This window comes from Scyliorhinus canicula, chromosome 18 (genome assembly GCF_902713615.1).
Source record: "Scyliorhinus canicula chromosome 18, sScyCan1.1, whole genome shotgun sequence".
NCBI lineage: Eukaryota > Metazoa > Chordata > Chondrichthyes > Carcharhiniformes > Scyliorhinidae > Scyliorhinus > Scyliorhinus canicula.
In genome coordinates this window covers 70,186,322-70,206,801 of record NC_052163.1, presented here as the reverse complement: position 1 = coordinate 70,206,801, position 20,480 = coordinate 70,186,322, and the positions used below count along the sequence as shown (strand labels likewise).

General features: G+C 47.6%; 1 protein-coding gene across 1 annotated transcript in view; it reads right to left on the bottom strand.

Moving 5' to 3' along the window:
• myo15b (myosin XVB) overlaps positions 1–20,480 on the bottom strand; it is a 709,406-nt gene that overhangs the window by 343,409 nt on the left and 345,517 nt on the right. The window contains exons 26-29 of the mRNA XM_038776546.1: positions 17,761–17,891; positions 8,985–9,080; positions 5,171–5,406; positions 4,209–4,372 (exon numbers count right to left, since the gene is read on the bottom strand). Of these exons, the coding sequence (XP_038632474.1) occupies positions 4,209–4,372; positions 5,171–5,406; positions 8,985–9,080; positions 17,761–17,891 (627 nt within the window). The remainder of the gene's footprint in view (positions 1–4,208; positions 4,373–5,170; positions 5,407–8,984; positions 9,081–17,760; positions 17,892–20,480) is intronic.

Sequence of the window (20,480 nt, the reverse complement as noted above, 5' to 3'; positions counted from 1 at the left end):
GACCTGCTTGAGGCGAGCGATGTGTTCCTGGGGCGTTGTGGACCAGATAATTACGTCGTCCACGTATACTCGCACCCCCTCGATGCCCTCCATCATCTGCTCCATGATGCGGTGAAACACTTCGGAGGCAGATATGATGCCGAAAGGCATCGGTTGTAGCAGTAGCGACCGAACGGGGTATTGAACGTGCACAGCTTGCGACTGGACGCGTCCAGCTGTATTTGCCAAAAGCCCCGGGAGGCGTCCAGCTTAGTGAAGAATTTGGCATGAGCCATCTCACTGGTTAACTCTTCGCGTTTCGGGATCGGGTAATGCTCCCGCATGATGTTGCTGTTTAGATCCTTAGGGCCAATGCAAATGCGGAGCTCCCCTGATGGCTTCTTTACGCAGACCATGGAGCTGACCCAGTCTGTTGGCTCTGTGACCTTCAAGATGATGCCCTGGTCTTGGAGGTCCTGTAGTTGCTTTTTCAGTCGATCCTTGAGGCAACCGGCGTGGTGCAAGAATGATAGGGGTGGCGTTCGGCTTGAGCAGGATTTTATATCGGTACGGGAGCGTGCCCATTCCATCGAATACGCTGTGGTACTGCGTGATAACGTCGTCTCTGTCGGCTTGCAAATTTCCATCGGGCGAGGCCGTCGCCGGTGACGATGACATGGTGTGGACTCGCTGAACCAGGTTCAGGAGCTTGCTGGCGCGAGCACCAAGCAGGGATGCCCTGTCAGGCCTGATGATTTCAAGCCGTAATGTTGCCTTGATCGCCTTGTTGGATATCCCTAGTTGTCACAAGCCACTGGCAGCTATGGGATTGCCATTGTAGTCAAGGAGCTGGCAGGCCGGTGGAAGAATGCTTGGTCGGGCCTGGATGGTGTTGAGGTCGGAATGTGAGATGAGGTTTGCAGACGCGCCCGTGTCCAGTTTAAATAGGATGCGAGCCTTGTTAACTGTGTGGTCAGCACACCACACGTCGTCGGGATCCACACTGAGGATAGAGAGGCGTTGCGCAGGTGTGGTGGAGGCCAGCTCATGTGTGGTTATGATGCCCACCCAATATAGAGACTTGAGGCAGTCAGCATCAGGGTCCGTTGGGCTGTCGGGATCGGAATCTGGCATGCCTTGCTGTATTGAGCGGACACTTCTGCGCCGCAGCTGGGATCGCTGGCTGCTGAGCGGTGGAGAGATCTCCAAAGGGCTGTGTAGTGGCCAAGCTTGCCACACTGGAGACATCGGCGTCCTTTTGCCGGATATTGCTGCTTTAAGTGGGTAGAGCCACAATTCAGACACGTCATGATGCTGCCGTCAGCGCATTCCATGCGCCATCGCGCATGCACAGTGCGGTCGGTCGACGTATGCACCTGCACAGTCGGGTTGTCGGTCGCGTCGTCCACTCGGTTATGGCGCGCATGTACAGGGATCCGGGAAAAGCGCGCAAAATGGCCACTCTCCTCGATGCTCAGGCCCTGCATCTGTGCGATGGCCTACACCTTTTCCGCCTCGTGGGAGGCCAATTTTGCAGTTTTTGCCGCCCTGATGTGGGAGTAACGATTCTTGGCATGCTCATGGACAACGCACGTCTCAATAGCGACAGAGAGGGTCAACTGTTTGGTTTTAAGGAGCTGTTGCCACAGGGAGTCGGAGTGGACCCCGAAAACGATCTGATCCCGGATCATGGAATCAGCCGTTGAGTCATAGATGGGTCAAGGAGGAGTGAAAAGGTTACCCTGAAGTCTCTGCTGGAAGATGTACTGTTCAAAGCTCTCATTCACCTCAATGTCGCAGTGGCTGTCGAACTTCAGCAGGTCTGTTTTGAATTTCATTTTATCTTCGCCGTCGGCGAACGTAAGGGAGTTGGAGATATGGATGGCGTGATCTCCCCGCAGTGGAGAGAAATAGCGCGATCTTCCTGGCATCCGATGCTGCCTCGAGGTCAGAGGCCTCGATGTGCAAGAGGAACTTTTGCTTGAAGATTTTCCAGTTGGCGCCGAGGTTGCCGGAGATGCGGAGTTAAGGAGGAGGCTGGATGTTTTCCATTTCGCTGGATGGCTGCTTGCTGGTCAATGCTGATTCACTCGACGTAGGTCCGTCAATATCAAATACACTCTGGTACCATGATATGCTAGGCAGGTTGGTTCGATGTGAACTGCACTTGACGCAGGGAAGCTAGATACAGACGTCTAACACTGGAGAAGATCCAACATTGTTTTATTCAACTGTAGAACTGCTATACATATTCAGCTGTGGGTCGACACTATACTGATCTGACCGGTGACCTTGTAGTAGCCTGACCAGACTTACTAGCTACCATATGGTGTTTGCACTTCCTAGCTCGCGGACTCTGACTGTCTCAGTGGCTAGGTCCCGAGAGAGCGGGAAACGTAGTGCCCTCTGGCTTTATAGTGGTAGTGTCCTGTCTGGTGATTGGCTGTACTGTGTTGTATGCTTACTGGTCATCCTATGTGTCAATCACTGCCTGTCTGCATCTCATTATATACATGAGTGGGATATTATGACAGCCCGGAGACGTATTTTGCTGGGATGGAGGGACTCGGAGCCTCCAAAGTCAGGAGTGTGGGTCAGTGACATGGCAGGGTTTCTCAGGCTGGAAAAGATTAAGTTCGCCTTGAGAGGATCAATTCAGGGGTTCGCCCAGAGGTGGCAGCCGTTTATCGACTTCTTCAAGGAAAATTGAACGTCAGCAGTAAGGGGGGGGGAGGAAAATGAGAGGCATGGTCGTGGAAGACAAGGACAGGGAACTTAGTACACTTAGGATATAGGGCGGGGGTAGTAGGGGATGTTGTTTTTATGTTTTTTGTGTGGGTCGTTTAAGGAGTGTTAAAATGTTGAACTGTAAACTGTGAAAATTACAAATGCTTCAATAAAATATTTCCTAAAAAAAAAACTTTGCATATGAGTATCATTCCAAGGAGTAGAATGGGGACTGGCAGTCTAGTCTGTCTATCTGGTGGAAGGTGGGTTGCTGTTCCATGTATGTGTGGAGCTGCGAGAAAGAATGAGCATTTCTGTAGCAAACTTCACATCCTGAAGCACTTCACCGCCATTCAAAAGGCAGGAGAATTGAGAAACCTTGTATAAGTCACATGGGGTGCCAGATTTTATAAATGTGGAATAAAATCAGTGCAAAACTCTGGGCTAACTATTAGTTATACTACAGCTGAAATGTCAAGTTTGGTTTTGGGCACTGCACTTTATGAAGGATGGGGAAGATTCAGAGGAGATTCATTGAAATGATAACAAGTACGAAATGGTTTAGTTGTGAATTAAGACCACTAAAAACTGGGGTCCCTTCATTCGACCACAAAAAGGGATTTAATTGGAGCTACTAAAATTTGAAGGGTTTTAATGAGGCAAATCAGGGCCACCATTGGTAGGTGATCACAGCCGACATGTTCACATCGACATTTACCATTAGATGTGGAGACATCGGCCTGGATTTTCCAGCCCTGTCCCCGTGGCGGGATTCCCGGCAATGATGGCGGCTCGCTATTCATTCCTGTTGGGATCTTCCGGTTCCACCAAAGTCAATGACCATATGTGTTGCTTGCTGTGCCACTGGGGAACCCACCGTGGGGGGTTGCACGGTGGCCGGACCACAAGATTTTACAGGTGGGAAGTGCCGAGAATCCCGGCCACAGAAATTTATAATAGAATAGTTAACATAGAAGTGCAAATAAAATGTGACAACAGGGCTCAAGGTTTTGTAGACAGGAAATGCACCTTGATAATGTATCAGAAATGTTGTATCCATGTTTTCCATTCCATTGTCTTGTCTATAGAGAGAATTTATGGGGGGATTTTCCAGCTGTTCTTGCCAGCGGGATCTTCCAGTCCTGCTGATGGAAAACCCCCGCTGCGGGTTTCCAGGTGGTGGGAAGTGGCTTCAATGGGAAATCTCAGGAGATCCCGCTGCTGAAAAACATGCTATGGGGGTATCTAGAATGAGAGGTGGATTTGAGACCAGGAAGAGATCAGCCAAGGTCTAATTGAATGGCCGAGCAGGCTCAAATGGGCTGATTTGCCTAGTTCTACTCCTAATTCCTATGCTCCTATGTTTCTATACTCAAGGACAGAAAAAAGAGGAGACTTATTTTGAGGTATGGGAGACTGGACATTAACACTATTTTTTCAAATGAACTATAAAATGTATAAATAAACTTGAGTCAATGACATGACTCGACTCAGGTAAATACCATTAAGCAGGTGAATGTCAAGCACCATCTGTCCTCGCCTGCGATTGGCAGTCCATTCCAGCTGGGTTGGAGGGAAGGCCCTGCCTTGGCTCTGTTGCATGGCACCAAGGGCTTTATGTTGGCACAAGGCCCTATATTCTTCCATGGCATGGTCAGACACGTACCTGTGTGAGTATAGACGCAGGGTTAGCTGTTTTATACTGTGCATCACTTTGTAATGTCAGTGTTACTGCAAAGAACAGGCACAATCAGGGAGCCATTATCAGATCACTTTTTGTGAACTTGATGGACGTTAACACCGGGGAACAAAACATTTACCATTTGAATGATTTCAAAGATTCCCAGGCAGGTAAAGCACAGGTTAGACTAAAGGCAGCTATCAGCTCACCTCGAAACATTGTCTGCAGGGATCAATATATAGTGGTGGGAAATTAAAAATTTCCCATCCTCTCGCCCAAGGGAGAAAATTGCAGAGTTCGTACTGTCACTCCTCTGGGATCAGCTAAGCCGACTTTGGTCTGAAAACTACCGTGGGAACCACATGTGGGCCTGAATACACTGGATGCAACAGAGATATTTTCAGTGGAAGCCAGATAGATAGCTGAGGGAGGAAGGAGTAGAGGATTGGGTTGGTAGGGCGAGATGAGAGAGGAGGTTGTATGGAGCATGGAGCAATTGAACCAAATGCCCTGTTTCGGTGGGCCAATTACTGGATTCTCCATCGGTGGGATCCTTTGCTTCACTGGGACGAAGAATTCCACCCAGTGTTTTCTTTTTTACTTTGAAACTTTACCCTCGCTCGATCCTGCCTCATGGCTATATGGCGAGTGTGTGTGGGTGAGTCACGTTATTCAATCATTGCAATATAGGTACAAGAGGTGAAAAGTCATTTTCTGATTCTGATCCCATGAGAGGCTCTGGTGCTCCCTTCCATTCCAAACAAGCTAGTAAGATTTGCTCACTTGAGTAGAGGCTTCTCGAGGTCAGGAGAGGGCCGCAAGCAACTCAGGCAGGTGGCCATTAACAGGCAAGCTCGCTGCCACTCTTCCATGTCTGGGTTCTTCCACATCTGGTTCACCACCTGGCAAAATATCTCATTCCGGAGTGTGGGATTTGATATTCCCTTCTGTGCAATAAAATTCCCAAGGATGATCTCGTTCCTGCCTTGGAGCATCTCAGCTTGTAGAAACCGCAGAATCTAACAAAGGAAAGGGAAAACTTAAGAACCGCACCCAGTATGGGAGCATTGGGTAGACAGCAACACTCTGGTTGTGAAAGAGCAGAGCAATGCCATTATAAACAGTCAGTCAACAAGTGTCAGACAGAGAAAGACCCTCATAGGCAGTGACAGACCATGACAGACAGGCAGAGTGGGACACTTCGGGTGAGGAAGGAGCAGTGCTCTGAAAGCTAGCGTTTGAAACAAACATGTTGGACTTTAACCTGATGTTGTAAGACTTATTACTGTGCTCACCCCAATCCAACGCCGGCATCTCCACATCACACGCAGACAGACAGTGCTGCACCATTACAGAAATGGAGGAATGACAATATCACAGGGAAACAGGGTAAAACGAAGAGCATACAGACAAAGTCAGGCTGTTACAAACAGTGGAAGCCAAACTTTAATTTACAAACAGAATTTATTACAAACAGAACAAAGCAAAGATTGTAGCTCATACATTGACTAACATTTGCAATCGACATACCCTGGGCTCGATTCATCGTTTCAGCGGCTAAATGCCGGCAGGATCAGAGAATTTGAGGGCGTTTTGCGACGCCAAAATCGGCGCCGACCCCTCACCGATTCCGGGTCGGGTGAGGGGCTAGCAGTGGCGCCGGGTAAAGCTCCCGGCTCCCGCGGCAAAAACAGCCGGAGAATGGCCGGTGCCCTGGCCTGCAGCGGTCATGGCATAGCGCCGGCCATGCACCAAATACCACCCCACAGGCCACCCCTGGCCACCCCCACCAGTCCCCCCGCCCTCGCAGAAGCTCTCCAGGCCAGAGGCACGGCTCCTGGCCGAGTGTGGCGGCGCTGGACACAGTCCACGGCCACCACGCGCCGGGTTCCCAGCCGTTCAAACCACACGTCAACCGTGCGGTCAGGAACTCGGCCCATTGTGGGCGGAGCATCGGGGGAGGCCTTCAAAGGCGTGCGCCGCACAACGCGATGACTCCATTTCAGAGAGGCGGAGACTCGAAAACCAGCGTCAAACCCCAATTTGGGCATCGGAAGAGATTCTCTGCCCGATCGCCGATTACGATATCGGCATTGAGCAACGACATTGAGCATTGAGCATTTCTTCACATTCCTCGCTACAAAAATCTGTCGATCTTAATTCTGAAAGTTTCAGTATTCACAGCCTTTTTTGGGTAGGGGAGTTTTGGATTTTCACAACCCTTGTGTTTCCTGACATTACCCTGAATGGTCGAGCCCTAATTTTAAGTTTATGGCCCCTTAATTGGATTCCGCCATGAGACGGAATAGTTTGTCTCCATCGTTCTTATCAACTCATTTAAACATTGTGAATAGCTTAATTAGATCACCTCTTGATTTTCAACACTTGAGAGAATACAACTTAGTCGAAGCAATCTGACACAATTTAATTCTTTAAGCCCTGGTATCACTCTGCTAAATCTCCAAAGCTGTAAATTCTTCCTGAGGTGCAGAGCCCGCAACATAGAACATAGAACAGTACAGCACAGAACAGGCCCTTCGGCCCTCGATGTTGTGCCGAGCAATGATCACCCTACTCAAACCCACGTATCCACCCTATACCCTTAACCCAACACCCCCCCCCCCCCCAACCTTACTTATTAGGACACTACGGCAATTTAGCATGGCCAATCCACCTAACCCGCACATCATTGGACTGTGGGAGGAAACCGGAGCACCCGAAGGAAACCCACGCACACACGGGGAGGACGTGCAGACTCCGCACAGACAGTGACCCAGCCGGGAACCGAACCTGGGACCCTGGAGCTGTGAAGCATTTATGCTAACCACCATGCTACCGTGCTGCCCCTACTGAAGGCAATGTTCTAGATAAGGTCTGACCAACGCTCTCTACAAATTAAGCATAACCTCCTTCCTCTTTGCTCTCCGGCCCCCTTAAGCTGAAGGTTCACATTACAGTCGCCTTTTTGATCATTTTTTGTGCCTCTCCAATGGTTTTTTGTGATTTATATACTTGGATCCCTAAATCCCTCTGCTCCTCCACAGAACTGCTGTGAAGACTCCACAGAACTGCTCACTATAAAGAAAATACATTAAGTCCTCATTTGAGGTTGTGTTGGCATTCTCAAAAATCGTGGTTCCAAATAATTGACTTTAAATGAATCATGATTTCCCATAGGAATCAATGTTAAAATCGGAGTTAAGTTCCTTTGGACATTTCCTGCCTGGAAAAACACAATGTACAGGTTGAAATACTGCGCCATATATGTGCAGCACTGTGTATTCCTTGTTGAAATAACCTGTAAAACTAAATGTATCACTAAATATAAAAAAATACAATATACAAATAAAGGTCTTTAACAAAATTATAGGACCTCTTCTCACCTCAATACGTCGACTGACCTGAGCCCATTGACAAATGTTGGCGAGTGCAATTAGCAGCTCCCACATTGACCATCGTCTGCCACTAGGTGGAAGCAAGGACTTCCTGCGAGTTCAGGGGCGAAGCCAGAAGTTGGCAGGTGCTGAAGGACAGACCTCGAGAACAGAGGCCGTGAGGCAAAGGGGGCAGTGGCAAGAGGGGGAATCATGGGGGGGCGCGGGGGGGGGGGGGGGGGTGGGGGGGGGATAGTCAGCAAGACCGGGAGTGGCAAGAAGGGAGTAATGGTAAGACTGGGAGAGTCAGGAAGAGGGGCTGAGGGTGAGGAAGAGGGGCTGAGGGTGAGAGTGAATGCGCTGCAGGAAAAGTCATGTGAGCAGTCAGACCACAGAAGAAGTCATCTGTGACAAAAAACGTTAAAATGAAATTGGCATGTTAAACCAATATACTGACGGTACTTTATTAACAATGTTAAAGTGAAACATTGTGAAGTGAGCCAACTTTAAGTGAGGACTTCTAGTACTTTGATTTCTCTTTCTTGGATCCAAGTTGGATGATCTCGTATTTTCCCACATTGAACTCTATTTGCCACAGTTTTTCCCACTCATTTAGTCTATCCATGCCCCTTTGTAACTTCCCACACCACGTGTCATCAAACTAATCATTCATCCTTTATCCCGACTGTGTCCCAATATATTTCCAAGACAGGTCACAAGATTGCCTCCAATACCAGGCGGATTCCCAGATCTTGCAGCAAAATGGATCTCATAGTGAACCTGTCATGTTTCTCAGGAGGACCGATCAGCATCACATTATAAATTCCCACACAGAAGGAGGCATCAACTCAATTTATGTTCCTCTTGTACAAGGTTATGCAATTTTACTCTGACTGTGTTTCAACTCCAAACTTGAAGGTGTAATTGCCTTAAACCAACTTCAAGTTCTGAACCAGCTCTAGGATTGAATGATCACAGGTCATTTTCCACTTGCCATGCTCACCTGTTTACTCATGTTTAACATTTCAAGTAAATTTACCCCCAGGTGGGGGCAATGACTCTTGTAAATGGGATATTGGAATGTACTGGAATTGGTGGAGAAATAGGTAGATTCCTAATTTCCTCCTGAAAGAAGTCCCACAATGTTGTCTCCTTGGAAACAGAGGGAAATTGATAAGTACGACAAAGCAAATTGGTTGCAGAATGTGAAAGTTTATACTCACCAATTTGAAGAGTTCCACAGCTGTGTGTTTCTCTGCTCCCCGCAGGTGTGTGAAGGGCTGTTGTAGAGGGTGGTTCAATACCTGTAACTGAGGGACCTGAACAGGCGAGGGAACAATTCACAAGTTAGGATGGCATATAGAACATAGAACATAGAACACTACAGCGCAGTACGGGCCCTTCGGCCCTCGATGTTGCGCCGACCTGTGAAACCATCTGAAGCCTATCTGACCTACACTATTCCATTTTCATCCATATGTCTATCCAGTGACCACTTAAATGCCCTTAAAGTTGGCGAGTCTACTACTGTTGCAGGCAGGGCGTTCCACACCCCTACTACTCTCTGAGTAAAGAAACTGCCTCTGACATCAGTCCTATATCTCTCACCCCTCAATTTAAAGCTATGTCCCCTCGTGTTCGTCATCACCATCCGAGGAAAAAGACTCTCACTGTCCACCCTATCTAACCCTCTGACTATCTTATATGTCTCTATTAAGTCACCTCTCAGCCTTCTCCTCTCTAACGAAAACAACCTCAATTCCCTGAGCCTTTCCTCGTAAGACCTTCCCTCCATACCAGGCAACATCCTAGTAAATCTCCTCTGAACCCTTTCCAAAGCTTCCACATCCTTCCTATAATGTGGTGACCAGAACTGCACGCAGTACTCCAGGTGTGGCCGCACCAGAGTTATGTACAGCTGCAGCATGACCCTGTGGTTCCGAAACTCAATCCCCCTGCTTATAAAGGCTAGCACACCATATGCCTTCTTAACAGCCCTATTAACCTGGGTGGCAACTTTCAAGGATTTATGTACCTGGATGCCGAGATCTCTCTGTTCATCTACACTACCAAGAATCTTGCCATTAGCCCAGTACTCTGCATTCCTGTTACTCCTTCCAAAGTGAACCACCTCACACTTTTCCGCATTAAACTCCATCTGCCACCTCTCAGCCCAGCTCTGCAGCTTATCTATGTCCCTCTGTATCCTATAACATCCTTCAGCACTATCCACAACTCCATCGACCTTCGTGTCATCTGCAAATTTACTAACCCATCCTTCTACACCCTCTTCCAGGTCATTTATAAAAATGACAAACAGCAGTGGCCCCAAAACAGATCCTTGCGGTACACCACTAGTAACTGAACTCCAGGATGAACATTTGCCATCAACCACCACCCTCTGTCTTCTTTCAGCTAGCCAATTACTGATCCAAACCGCTAAATCACCTTCAATTCCATACTTCCTTATTTTCTGCAATAGCCTACCGTGGGGAACCTTATCAAACGCCTTACTGAAATCCATATACACCACATCAACAGCTTTACCCTGATCCACCTGTTTGGTCACCTTCTCAAAAAACTCAATAAGGTTTGTGAGACATGACCTACCCTTCACAAAACCGTGTTGAGTATCGCTAATCAACTTGTTCTTTTCAAGATGATTATAAACCCTATCTCTTATAACCTTTTCCAACATTTTACCCACAACCGAAGTAAGGCTCACAGGTCTATAATTACCAGGGTTGTCTCTACTCCCCTTCTTGAACAAGGGGACAACATTTGCTATCCTCCAGTCTTCCGGCACTATTCCTGTCGACAAAGATGACATAAATATCAAGGACAAAGGCTCTGCAATCTCCTCCCTGGCTTCCCAGAGAATCCTAGGATAAATCCCATCTGGCCCAGGGGACTTATCTATTTTGACATTTTCTAAAATTGCTAACACCTCCTCCTTTTGAACCTCAATTCCATCTAGCCTGGTCAACTGAACCTGAGTGTTCTCCTCGACAACATTGTCTTCCTCCAGTGTAAACACTGACGAAAAATATCCATTGAATGCTTCCCCTATCTCCTCTGATTCCACACACAACTTTCCACTACTATCCTTGATTGGCCCTAATCTTACTCGAGTCATTCTTTTGTTCCTGATATACCTATAGAAAGCCTTAGGGTTTTCCTTGATCCTATCCGCCAACGACTTTTCGTGTCCTCTCCTCGCTCTTCTTAACTCTCCCTTTAGGTCCTTCCTGGCTAACTTGTAACTCTCAAGTGCCCTAACTGAGCCTTCATGTCTCATCCTAACATAAGCCTTCTTCTTCCTCTTGACAAGTGCTTCAACTTCCTTAGTAAACCACGGCTCCCTTGCTCGACAACTTCCTCCCTGCCTGACAGGTACATACTTATCAAGGACACGCAGTAGCTGTTCCTTGAAAAAGCTCCACATTTCGATTGTACCCATCCCCTGCAGTTTCCTTCCCCATCCTATACCACCTAAATCTTGCCGAATAGCATCATAATTGCCTTTCCCCCAGCTATAATTCTTGCCTTGCGGTATATACCTATCCCTGCCCATTGCTAAAGTAAACATAACCGAGTTGTGATCACTATCACCAAAGTGCTCACCTACATCTAAATCTAACACCTGGCCGGGTTCATTACCCAGTACCAAATCCAATGTGGCCTCGCCCCTTGTTGGTCTGTCTACATACTGTGTCAGAAAACCCTCCTGCACACACTGCACAAAAACTGACCCATCTATAGTACTCGAACTATAGTATTTCCAGTCAATATTTGGAAAGTTAAAGTCCCCCATAACAACTACCCTGTTACTCTCGCTCCTGTCAAGAATCATCTTTGCAATCCTTTCCTCGACATCTCTGGGACTATTCGGAGGTCTATAGACAACTCCCAACAGGGTGACCTCTCCTCTACTGTTCCTAACCTCGGCCCATACTGCCTCAGTAGACGAGTCCTCAAGCGTCCTTTCTGCCGCCGTAATACTTTCCTTGATTAACAATGCCACACCCCCCCCTCTTTTACCATCTTCTCTGTTCTTACAGAAACATCTAAATCCTGGAACCTGCAACAACCATTCCTGTCCCTGCTCTACCCATGTCTCCGAAATCGCCACAACATCGAGATCCCAGGTACCAACCCATGCTGCAAGCTCACCCACCTTATTCCGGATGCTCCTGGCGTTGAAGTAGACACACTTCAAACCAGCGTCCTGCTTGCCGGTGCCCTCTTTCGAACTTTTAACCCTATCCCTGACCTCACTACTCTCAACATCCTGTACACTGGGACTACAATTTAGGTTCCCGTCCCCCTGCTGAATTAGTTTAAACCCCCCCGAAGAGCACTAGCAAATCTCCCCCCCAGGATATTGGTACCCCTCTGGTTCAGGTGAAGACCATCCTGTTTGTAGAGGTCCCACCTACCCCAGAATGAGCCCCAATTATCCAGGAAACCAAAACCCTCCCTCCTGCACCATCCCTGTAGCCACGTGTTCAACTCCTCTCTCTCCTTATTTCTCATTTCGCTAGCACGTGGCACGGGTAACAACCCAGAGATAACAACTCTGTTTGTTCTAGCTCTCAGCTTCCACCCTAGCTCCCTGAATTTCTGTCTCAAATCCCCATCTCTCTTCCTACCTATGTCGTTGGTACCTATGTGGACCACGACTTGGGGCTGCTCCCCCTCCCCCTTAAGGATCCCAAAAACACGATCAGAGACATCACGAACCCTGGCACCTGGGAGGCAACATACCAACCGTGAGTCTCTTTCGTTCCCACAGAACCTCCTGTCTGTTCCTCTAACTATGGAGTCCCCAATGACAAGTGCTCTGTTCCTCTTCTCCCTTCCCGTCTGAGCAACAGGGACAGACTCTGTGCCAGAGACCTGCGCCCTAATGTTCGATTTAATACTTGGTACTAGGTTTGCTGTTCATTTATTGACTGCTGGTCGGATGTGAAGAATAAACAAACAGAAGCTGCAGCATGTTTGTGAGGTACACAGCAAACCTGTGAAGAATTGCATTTCAGTCTGCATTTACTCACATTTCTCCACCTATCTGCTTTGGAGAGTGGTCTAAATGTGCAGAAAGCCTCCTTCTCCACTGTGACAGAAGTAGGCCATTCGGCCCATCAAGCCTGCATCGACCCTCTGAAAGGGCACCCAACCATGGCTCTTTAGAGAAGAACTTTAGAAGTTAGGGGTCAACCAATTTGTTGTGGGTCTCGAGTCACATATAGGCCTAGGCTGAGTAAGGACGGTGGTTTCCTTCTCTGGAAGACAATAGTGAACCAGATTGGTTTTACAACAATCTGGTGGTTTCAAGGTCTTGCTTTTTTACTTCAGGTTTATTTAATTCAAATTATATAGTAATTGATGGGATTTGAAATCAGGGGCGGGATTCTCCACTTGCTGACGCCGATGTCGGAATTGGCTATCGGGCGGGGAATCCCTTTTTATGACCGAATTGGTAGCGGCGCCTGTTTTCGGATGCTTCGTCGAATGCTTCATTGAGGAGTACGCCGCATGCCATCGGAACAGCCTCAGGATATTACCTGAAGGCCCTCCTCCGATGCTCCACCCCCAATGGGCCGAATTCCCGACCGCGCGGTTGTTTCGTGGTCTCAAGCAGTCGGGAACCTGACATGGCGGCTGCGGGCTGTGTCCAGCGCCGCAACAGTCGGGGAGGGGAGCCGTGCTGCTGGCCGGGGTGGGGGGGGGGGGGGGGGGGTTGGGGGCTTCAGCAAGTGCTGGGGGGGCCTGGTGGATGGTGGCAAGGGGGTGTCCAGGGGGGCACAATCTGACAGGTCTGGTCCGCGAGTGGCCGGAGCCATGTTGCACGGCGCAACAGCTGCAGGTTGGCACCATGCGCATGCGTGGCCATGGACCCGTCAATACTCTGGCTGTTTATTTCGTGAAGGCCGTGTGTTTTACGCGGCGCAGCTGCTAGGCCCTCACCGGTCGGAGAGACGGTGCTGGGGCCTCGCCGATATATTCATTGTAAAACTAGACACATCTTCCGGACATAGCCTGAAACTCGGAGAATCCAGCCCTATGTCTCCAGATTATCAACTCAGGTATCTGGATATCAGTTCAATAACATAATCAACTAAGCTACACTGCTATTCAAGACCATCCAGTTTCCATTTTTCCATCTCTCCATGCTGTCCTCAACACTCTTCACCCCTTTTCTGTGGATACACCTCTGGACTAGTGAACATAGAAACATAGAAAATAGGTGTAGTAGGCTATTCAGCCTTCAATGTTGCACCACCATTCAATATGATCATGATAATAATAATAATCGCTCATTGTCACAAGTAGGCTTCAATGAAGCTACTGTGAAAAGCCCCTAGTCGCCACATTCCGGCGCCTGTTCAGGGAGGACGGTATGGGAATTGAACCTGCACTGCTGCCTTGTCCTGCATTACAAGCCAGCTGTTTAGCCCACTGTGCTAAACCAGCCCCTATATCATAGCTGATCATGAAATTTCAGAATCCCACTCCTACTTTCTCTCCATTCCCCTTGATCCCTTTAGCCGCAAAGGGAACTTCAAGATCCCTCTTGAATATATCCAATGAACTGGCCCCAATAGCTTTCTGTGGTAGAGAATTCCACAAGTTCACAACTTTCTGAGAGAAGAAGTTCTTCCTCATCTCAGTTCTGAATGGCTTCCCCCTTATTCTTAGGCTGTGATCCCTAGTTCTGGACATCCCCAACATCGGGAACATTCTTCCCGCATCTAGCCTGTCCAGTCCCATCAGGATTTAATATGTTTCTATAAGATCCCCTCTCATTCTTCTCATCTCCAGTGAGTACAAGCCCAGTCGATCCAGTCTTTCTTCATATGTCAGTCCTGCCAACCCGGGAATTAGTCCAGTGAACCTTCGCTGGAAACCCTCAATAGCAAGAATGTCCTTCCTCAAACTAGGAGACCAAAACTGCACCCAATACTCAAGGTGTGGTCTCACCAAGGCTCTGTATAACTGCAGCAAGACAACCCTACCCCTATACTCAAATCCTCTCGCTATGAAGGCCAGGATGCCATTAGCTTTCCTCACTGCCTGCAGTACCTGCATGCCAACATTCAGCAACTGTTTGGTTGCTGGAGTTTAAGACCAAGGAGGTTATGCTGCAATTGTATAAGGTGTTAGTGAGGCTACACCTGGAGTATTGTGTTCAGTTTTGGTCTCCTTACCTGAGAAAGGACGTACTGGCGCTGGAGGGTGTGCAGAGGAGATTCACTAGGTTAATCCCAGAGCTGAAGGGGTTGGATTACAAGGAGAGGTTGAGTAGACTGGGACTGTACTCGTTGGAATTTAGAAGGATGGGGGGGGGGGGATCTTATAGAAACATATAAAATTATGAAGGGAATAGATAGGATCGATGCGGGCAGGTTGTTTCCACTGGTGGGTGAAAGCAGAACTAGGGGCATAGCCTCAAAATAAGGGGAAGTAGATTTAGGACTGAGGAATTTATTCACCCAAAGGGTTGTGAATCTATGGGATTCCTTGCCCAGAAATGCAGTTGAGGCTCCTTCATTAAATGTTTTTAAGATAAGGATAGATAGTTTTTTTGAAGAATAAAGGGATTAAGGGTTATGGTGTTCAGGCCGGAGAGTGGAGCTGAGTCCACAAAAGATCAGCCATGGTCTCATTGAATGGCGGAGCAGGCTCGAGGGACCAGATGGCCTACTCCTGCTCCTAGTTCTTATGTTCCACCATGACACCCAGGCCTAATTGCACTTTCCCTATTCCTAAACTGCTGCCATACAGGTAATAATCTGCCTTCCTGTTTTTGCCACCAAAATGGATAACCTCACATTTACCCACATTATTTGACAAATATTTGCCCACTCAACCAGTCTGTCACCCTGTAGCCTCTTTGTATCCTCCTCACAGCACACAATGCCAACTTTATAACATGTGACAACATGTAACTGAATCAAGGTGAATCCTGGCCTTGTACAGCAATGATTAGCAAACTTTATTAGACTGGGCATCACCAAACAATCATTGTTTTTCATTCACCACTTCATCAGGATGTTGGTACTGGCAATCTGTCCATTTACATTGCCCAGCACAAAGTAAAGCTCCCTCTATACTGTTGTATTAAACACTCCCAGGACAGGTAAACATGATGTTAGATACATAATAAAGCTCCATCCACACTGTCCCCATCAAACATTCCCAGGGCAAATACACCACTGGGTTAGATACAGAGTAAAGCTTCCTCTACTGTGCCCATCAAACACTGCCAGGACAGGTACAGCTCAATGTTAGACACAGAGTAAAGCTTCCTCTGTACTGTCGCCATCAAACACTCGCAGGACAGGTACAACACAGCGTTAGATAGAGTAAAGCTCCCTCTACACTGTCCCTATCAAACACACCCAGGACAGATACAGCACGGGGTTAGATAGACTAAAGCTCCCTCTGCACCGTCCCCATAAAACACTTCCAGGACAGGTACAGCACAGATACAAATGGCAGAATTTAACTAAATGGGAACAAGATCCCATTGCAAGCGCATTTAGCTGTGTGTTTCCTGCTGCATGCAGCGCTGAGAAACATAATGTTATAAAACGGCACTTGCTTTTGATAGGGGGCCTCAGCGGGGAACATTCGGCCGAGGCTGCGCATAGCCTGGTTTGTGCACTGAGGAGCTCCACTGGCTGGAGGTCCTCAGGGTAGCAGAGATAAATGGTGTCCTGGTGCCTGAAGCCCCTGTAGTGACCCCTCCCCCAAGCCCCAGCCCACTATGGCAGGGTCACCCGGCCCCCCAACACTCATGCAGGGCACCCCCGACCTGATCACCACCACGTAGAAATGGCAGCTTGGCACCTTGGCAGTGCCAACCTGACAGTTACCCTGCCAGCTGTCAGTGCCACCTGGGCACCTTGGGTGGTAGCTAGCAGTGCAAGGATACCACCTTGCCCAAAAGGCATGCACCTGGGCGCCTCCCAGGTGTGTTGGCATGGAGGCGGCAAGGGAAAATAGTGATGGATGGGGGGAATGTGTTGGCATGTGGTGGCACTAAGTTGGCATAGGAGCTATAAAGGTCTGTGGGCTTGGGTGCAGAGCATATGTTGCTTTGGGTGGTATGAGGGATTTTGGGGGGGCTGTTTGGAGTGGCATACATTGGAATGGACGTTATAAGGGACCATGGGGATCGGTACAGGTACATATATTGACATGTAAGGCATGAGGGTGATGGTTGTGGATACAGGGGCATGAGATGACATGGATGGAGCATGGGGAGTGTGTGAGGTGAAGGTTGAAGGCTGGAGAGATGCTTTTTGTTTCCCCAGTCATTCACACAATGCCAGTGCACTGAAGCAGGGCTTCTGCCCAGCCTGCCTCCACATCTGACATCCTGCGCACTCATTTCAGGGGGACAGGATCGACTTCTAATCCAGTTTGTGCCCCTGGAATGAAAATCCCAACTTCCAGGACCCTTAACCCGGGTCAGGTTTGCATAGCTGGGAAAGTCAGGAGTAAATCTCCCATCAATACCAATTTCCTAATCTAACTCTCCAACCATAATCCATCCCTTTCATACCTCAACTCGCCAACAGTATTATACATTTCCAGTATCTCTGCTCTAACACCGAGCTGGCAGACAGGTTGACTTTCACTGCAGACTATGTGACCCTGGCTTCAGGACCAAATGGGAGTCCCAAGCCTGAAGATGCTGTCAGTGGGATCGGCTCATCAATTTTACTGGTAGCAGCTTCCTAATTGTCTGATCCACGCTCACCATCCTTGAATGGGCTACTCTTACTGCCAATGCTGAGCAACGCCAGAACAGGTTGGCATTTCTGAGTGAGTGGGGAGACCTTGCAGGTGCCGGAAGGTGGAGGCACTTTCCGAAAGGTAGGTAGTAATAATAAATTCAGCATGGCTGACGGTGGAAGGTCCTGAAACTGAACCTCACAAGATGAGTCCCTATTGCCTTATTTCTTTTCCATGTTCTTCTTACTCTACCTGAAAGTGCTGATTGATGAATTTACTGAAGGGGAAGTTGTTGACATCTGCAGGAAGAGAGACATTGATGATAGCCTTAACCTGTGGTGGGGCCACTTCAGCAATCTGATTCTCATTGGCAGGCGATTGTTCTGAAAAACAATGGAAGTTAGTGAGTGTTACTGATTGAAGTATCCCACTGAATGATCAGTGAAATCAACGATTGTCAAACTGAATGGACCACTGCCTGTTGGAGGTGTGATATGTATAGGTAGTGCAATAAGAACAAAAGCACTCACTGTACGGCTATATACAGAGACATATACCCACTACATTAAGACCTCACATAAACAGACAGCCCCAAATAAATACAGTCATTTGGAACTGACCAGGCCCTCAGAACATGTTGAAGTGCTTTACAGTCAAGGAAATTATTTTTGAAGTGTAGGCACTGTTCAAAGGTGGGGAACATGGCAGCCAATTTGAACATGCAAGCTCCCACAATCAGAAATGTGATAATTTCCAACTAAACTGTTTCAGTGATGTTGGTTGAGGATAAGTATGGGGCAGGTATGAGCCAGAATTGATAAAAGATCTTAAAGTAAGGGAACACTTAGGAAGCAGTGATCATAATATGGTAGAATTCAGTCTGCAATTTGAAAGAAGGAAAGTAGAATCAGATGTAAAGGTTTTACAGTTAAATAAAGGTAATTACAGGCGCATGAGGGAGGAACTGACGAAAATCGACTGGAAGCAGAGCCTAGTGGGAAAGACAGTAGAACAGCAATGGCAGGAGTTTCTGGGAGTAATTGAGGACACAGTGCAGAGGTTCATCCCAAAGAAAAGAAAGGTTATCAGAGGGAGGATTAGGCAGCCATGGCTGACAAAGGAAGTCAGGAAATGCATCAAGGTAAAAGAGAGAGCCTATAATGTGGCAAAGAGTAGTGGGAAGTCAGAAGATTGGGAAGGCTACAAAAACAAACAGAGGATAACAACGAGAGAAATAAGGAAGGAGAGGATCAAATATGAAGGTAGGCTAGCCAGTAACATTAGGAATGATAGTAAAAGTTTCTTTAAATACATTAAAAACAAACGGGAGGCAAAAGTAGACATTGGGCCGCTCCAAAATGACGCTGGTAATCTAGTGATGGGAGACAAGGAAATAGCTGAGGAACTTAATAAGTACTTTGCGTCAGTCTTCACAGTAGAAGACATGAGTAATATCCCAACAATTCAGGAAAGTCAGGGGGCAGAGTTGAATATGGTTGCCATCACAAAGGAGAAAGTGCTAGAGAAACTAAAAGGTCTGAAAATTGATAAATCTCCGGGCCCAGATGGGCTACATCCTAGAGTTCTAAAGGAGATAGCTGAAGAAATAGTGGAGGCGTTAGTTATGATCTTTCAAAAGTCACTGGAATCAGGGAAAGTCCCAGAGGATTGTAAAATCGCTGTTGTAACCCCCCTGTTCAAGAAGGGAACAAGAAAAAAGATGGAAAATTATAGGCCAATTAGCCTAACCTCGGTTGTTGGCAAAATTCTAGAATCCATCGTTAAAGATGAGATTTCTAAATTCTTGGAAGTGCAGGGTCGATTAGGACAAGTCAGCATGGATTTAGTAAGGGGAGGTCGTGCCTGACAAACCTGTTAGAGTTCTTTGAAGAGATACCAAATAGGTTAGACCAAGGAGAGCCAATGGATGTTATCTATCTTGACTTCCAAAAGGCCTTTGACAAGGTGCCTCACGGGAGACTGCTGAGTAAAATAAGGGCCCATGGTATTCGAGGCAAGGTACTAACATGGATTGACGATTGGCTGTCACACAGAAGACAGAGAGTTGGGATAAAAGGTTCTTTTTCGGAATGGCAACCGGTGACAAGTGGTGTCCCGCAGGGTTCAGTGTTGGGGCCACAGCTGTTCTCTTTATATATTAACGATCTAGATGACGGGACTGGGGGCATTCTGGCCAAGTTTGCCGGTGATACAAAGATAGGTGGAGGGGCAGGTAGTATTGAGGAGGTGGGGAGGCTGCAGAAAGATTTAGACAGTTTAGGAGAATGGTCCAAGAAGTGGCTGATGAAATTCAACGTGGGCAAGTGCGAGGTCTTGCACTTTGGAAAAAAGAATAGAGGCATGGACTATTTTCTAAACGGTGCCAAAATTCATAATGCTAAAGTGCAAAGGGACTTGGGAGTCCTAGTCCAGTATTCTCTAAAGGTAAACTTGCAGGTTGAGTCCGTAATTAAGAAAGCAAATGTAAAGTTGTCATTTATCTCAAGAGGCTTGGAATATAAAAGCAGGGATGTACTTCTGAGGCTTTATAAAGCACTAGTTAGGCCCCATTTAGAATACTGTGAGCAATTTTGGGCCCCACACCTCAGGAAGGACATACTGGCACTGGAGCGTGTCCAGCGGAGATTCACACGGATGATCCCAGGAATGGTAAGCCTAACATACGATGAACGTCTGAGGATCGTGGGATTATATTCATTGGAGTTTAGGAGGTTGAGGGGAGATCTAATAGAAACTTACAAGATAATGAATGGCTTGGATAGGATGGACATAGGGAAGTTGTTTCCATTAGCAGGGGAGACTAGGACGCGGGCGCACAGCCTTAGAATAAAAGGGAGTCACTTTAGAACAGAGATGAGGAGAAATTTCTTCAGCCAGAGAGTGGTAGGTCTGTGGAATTCATTGCCACAGAGGGCGGTGGAAGCCGGGACGTTGAGTGACTTTAAGACAGA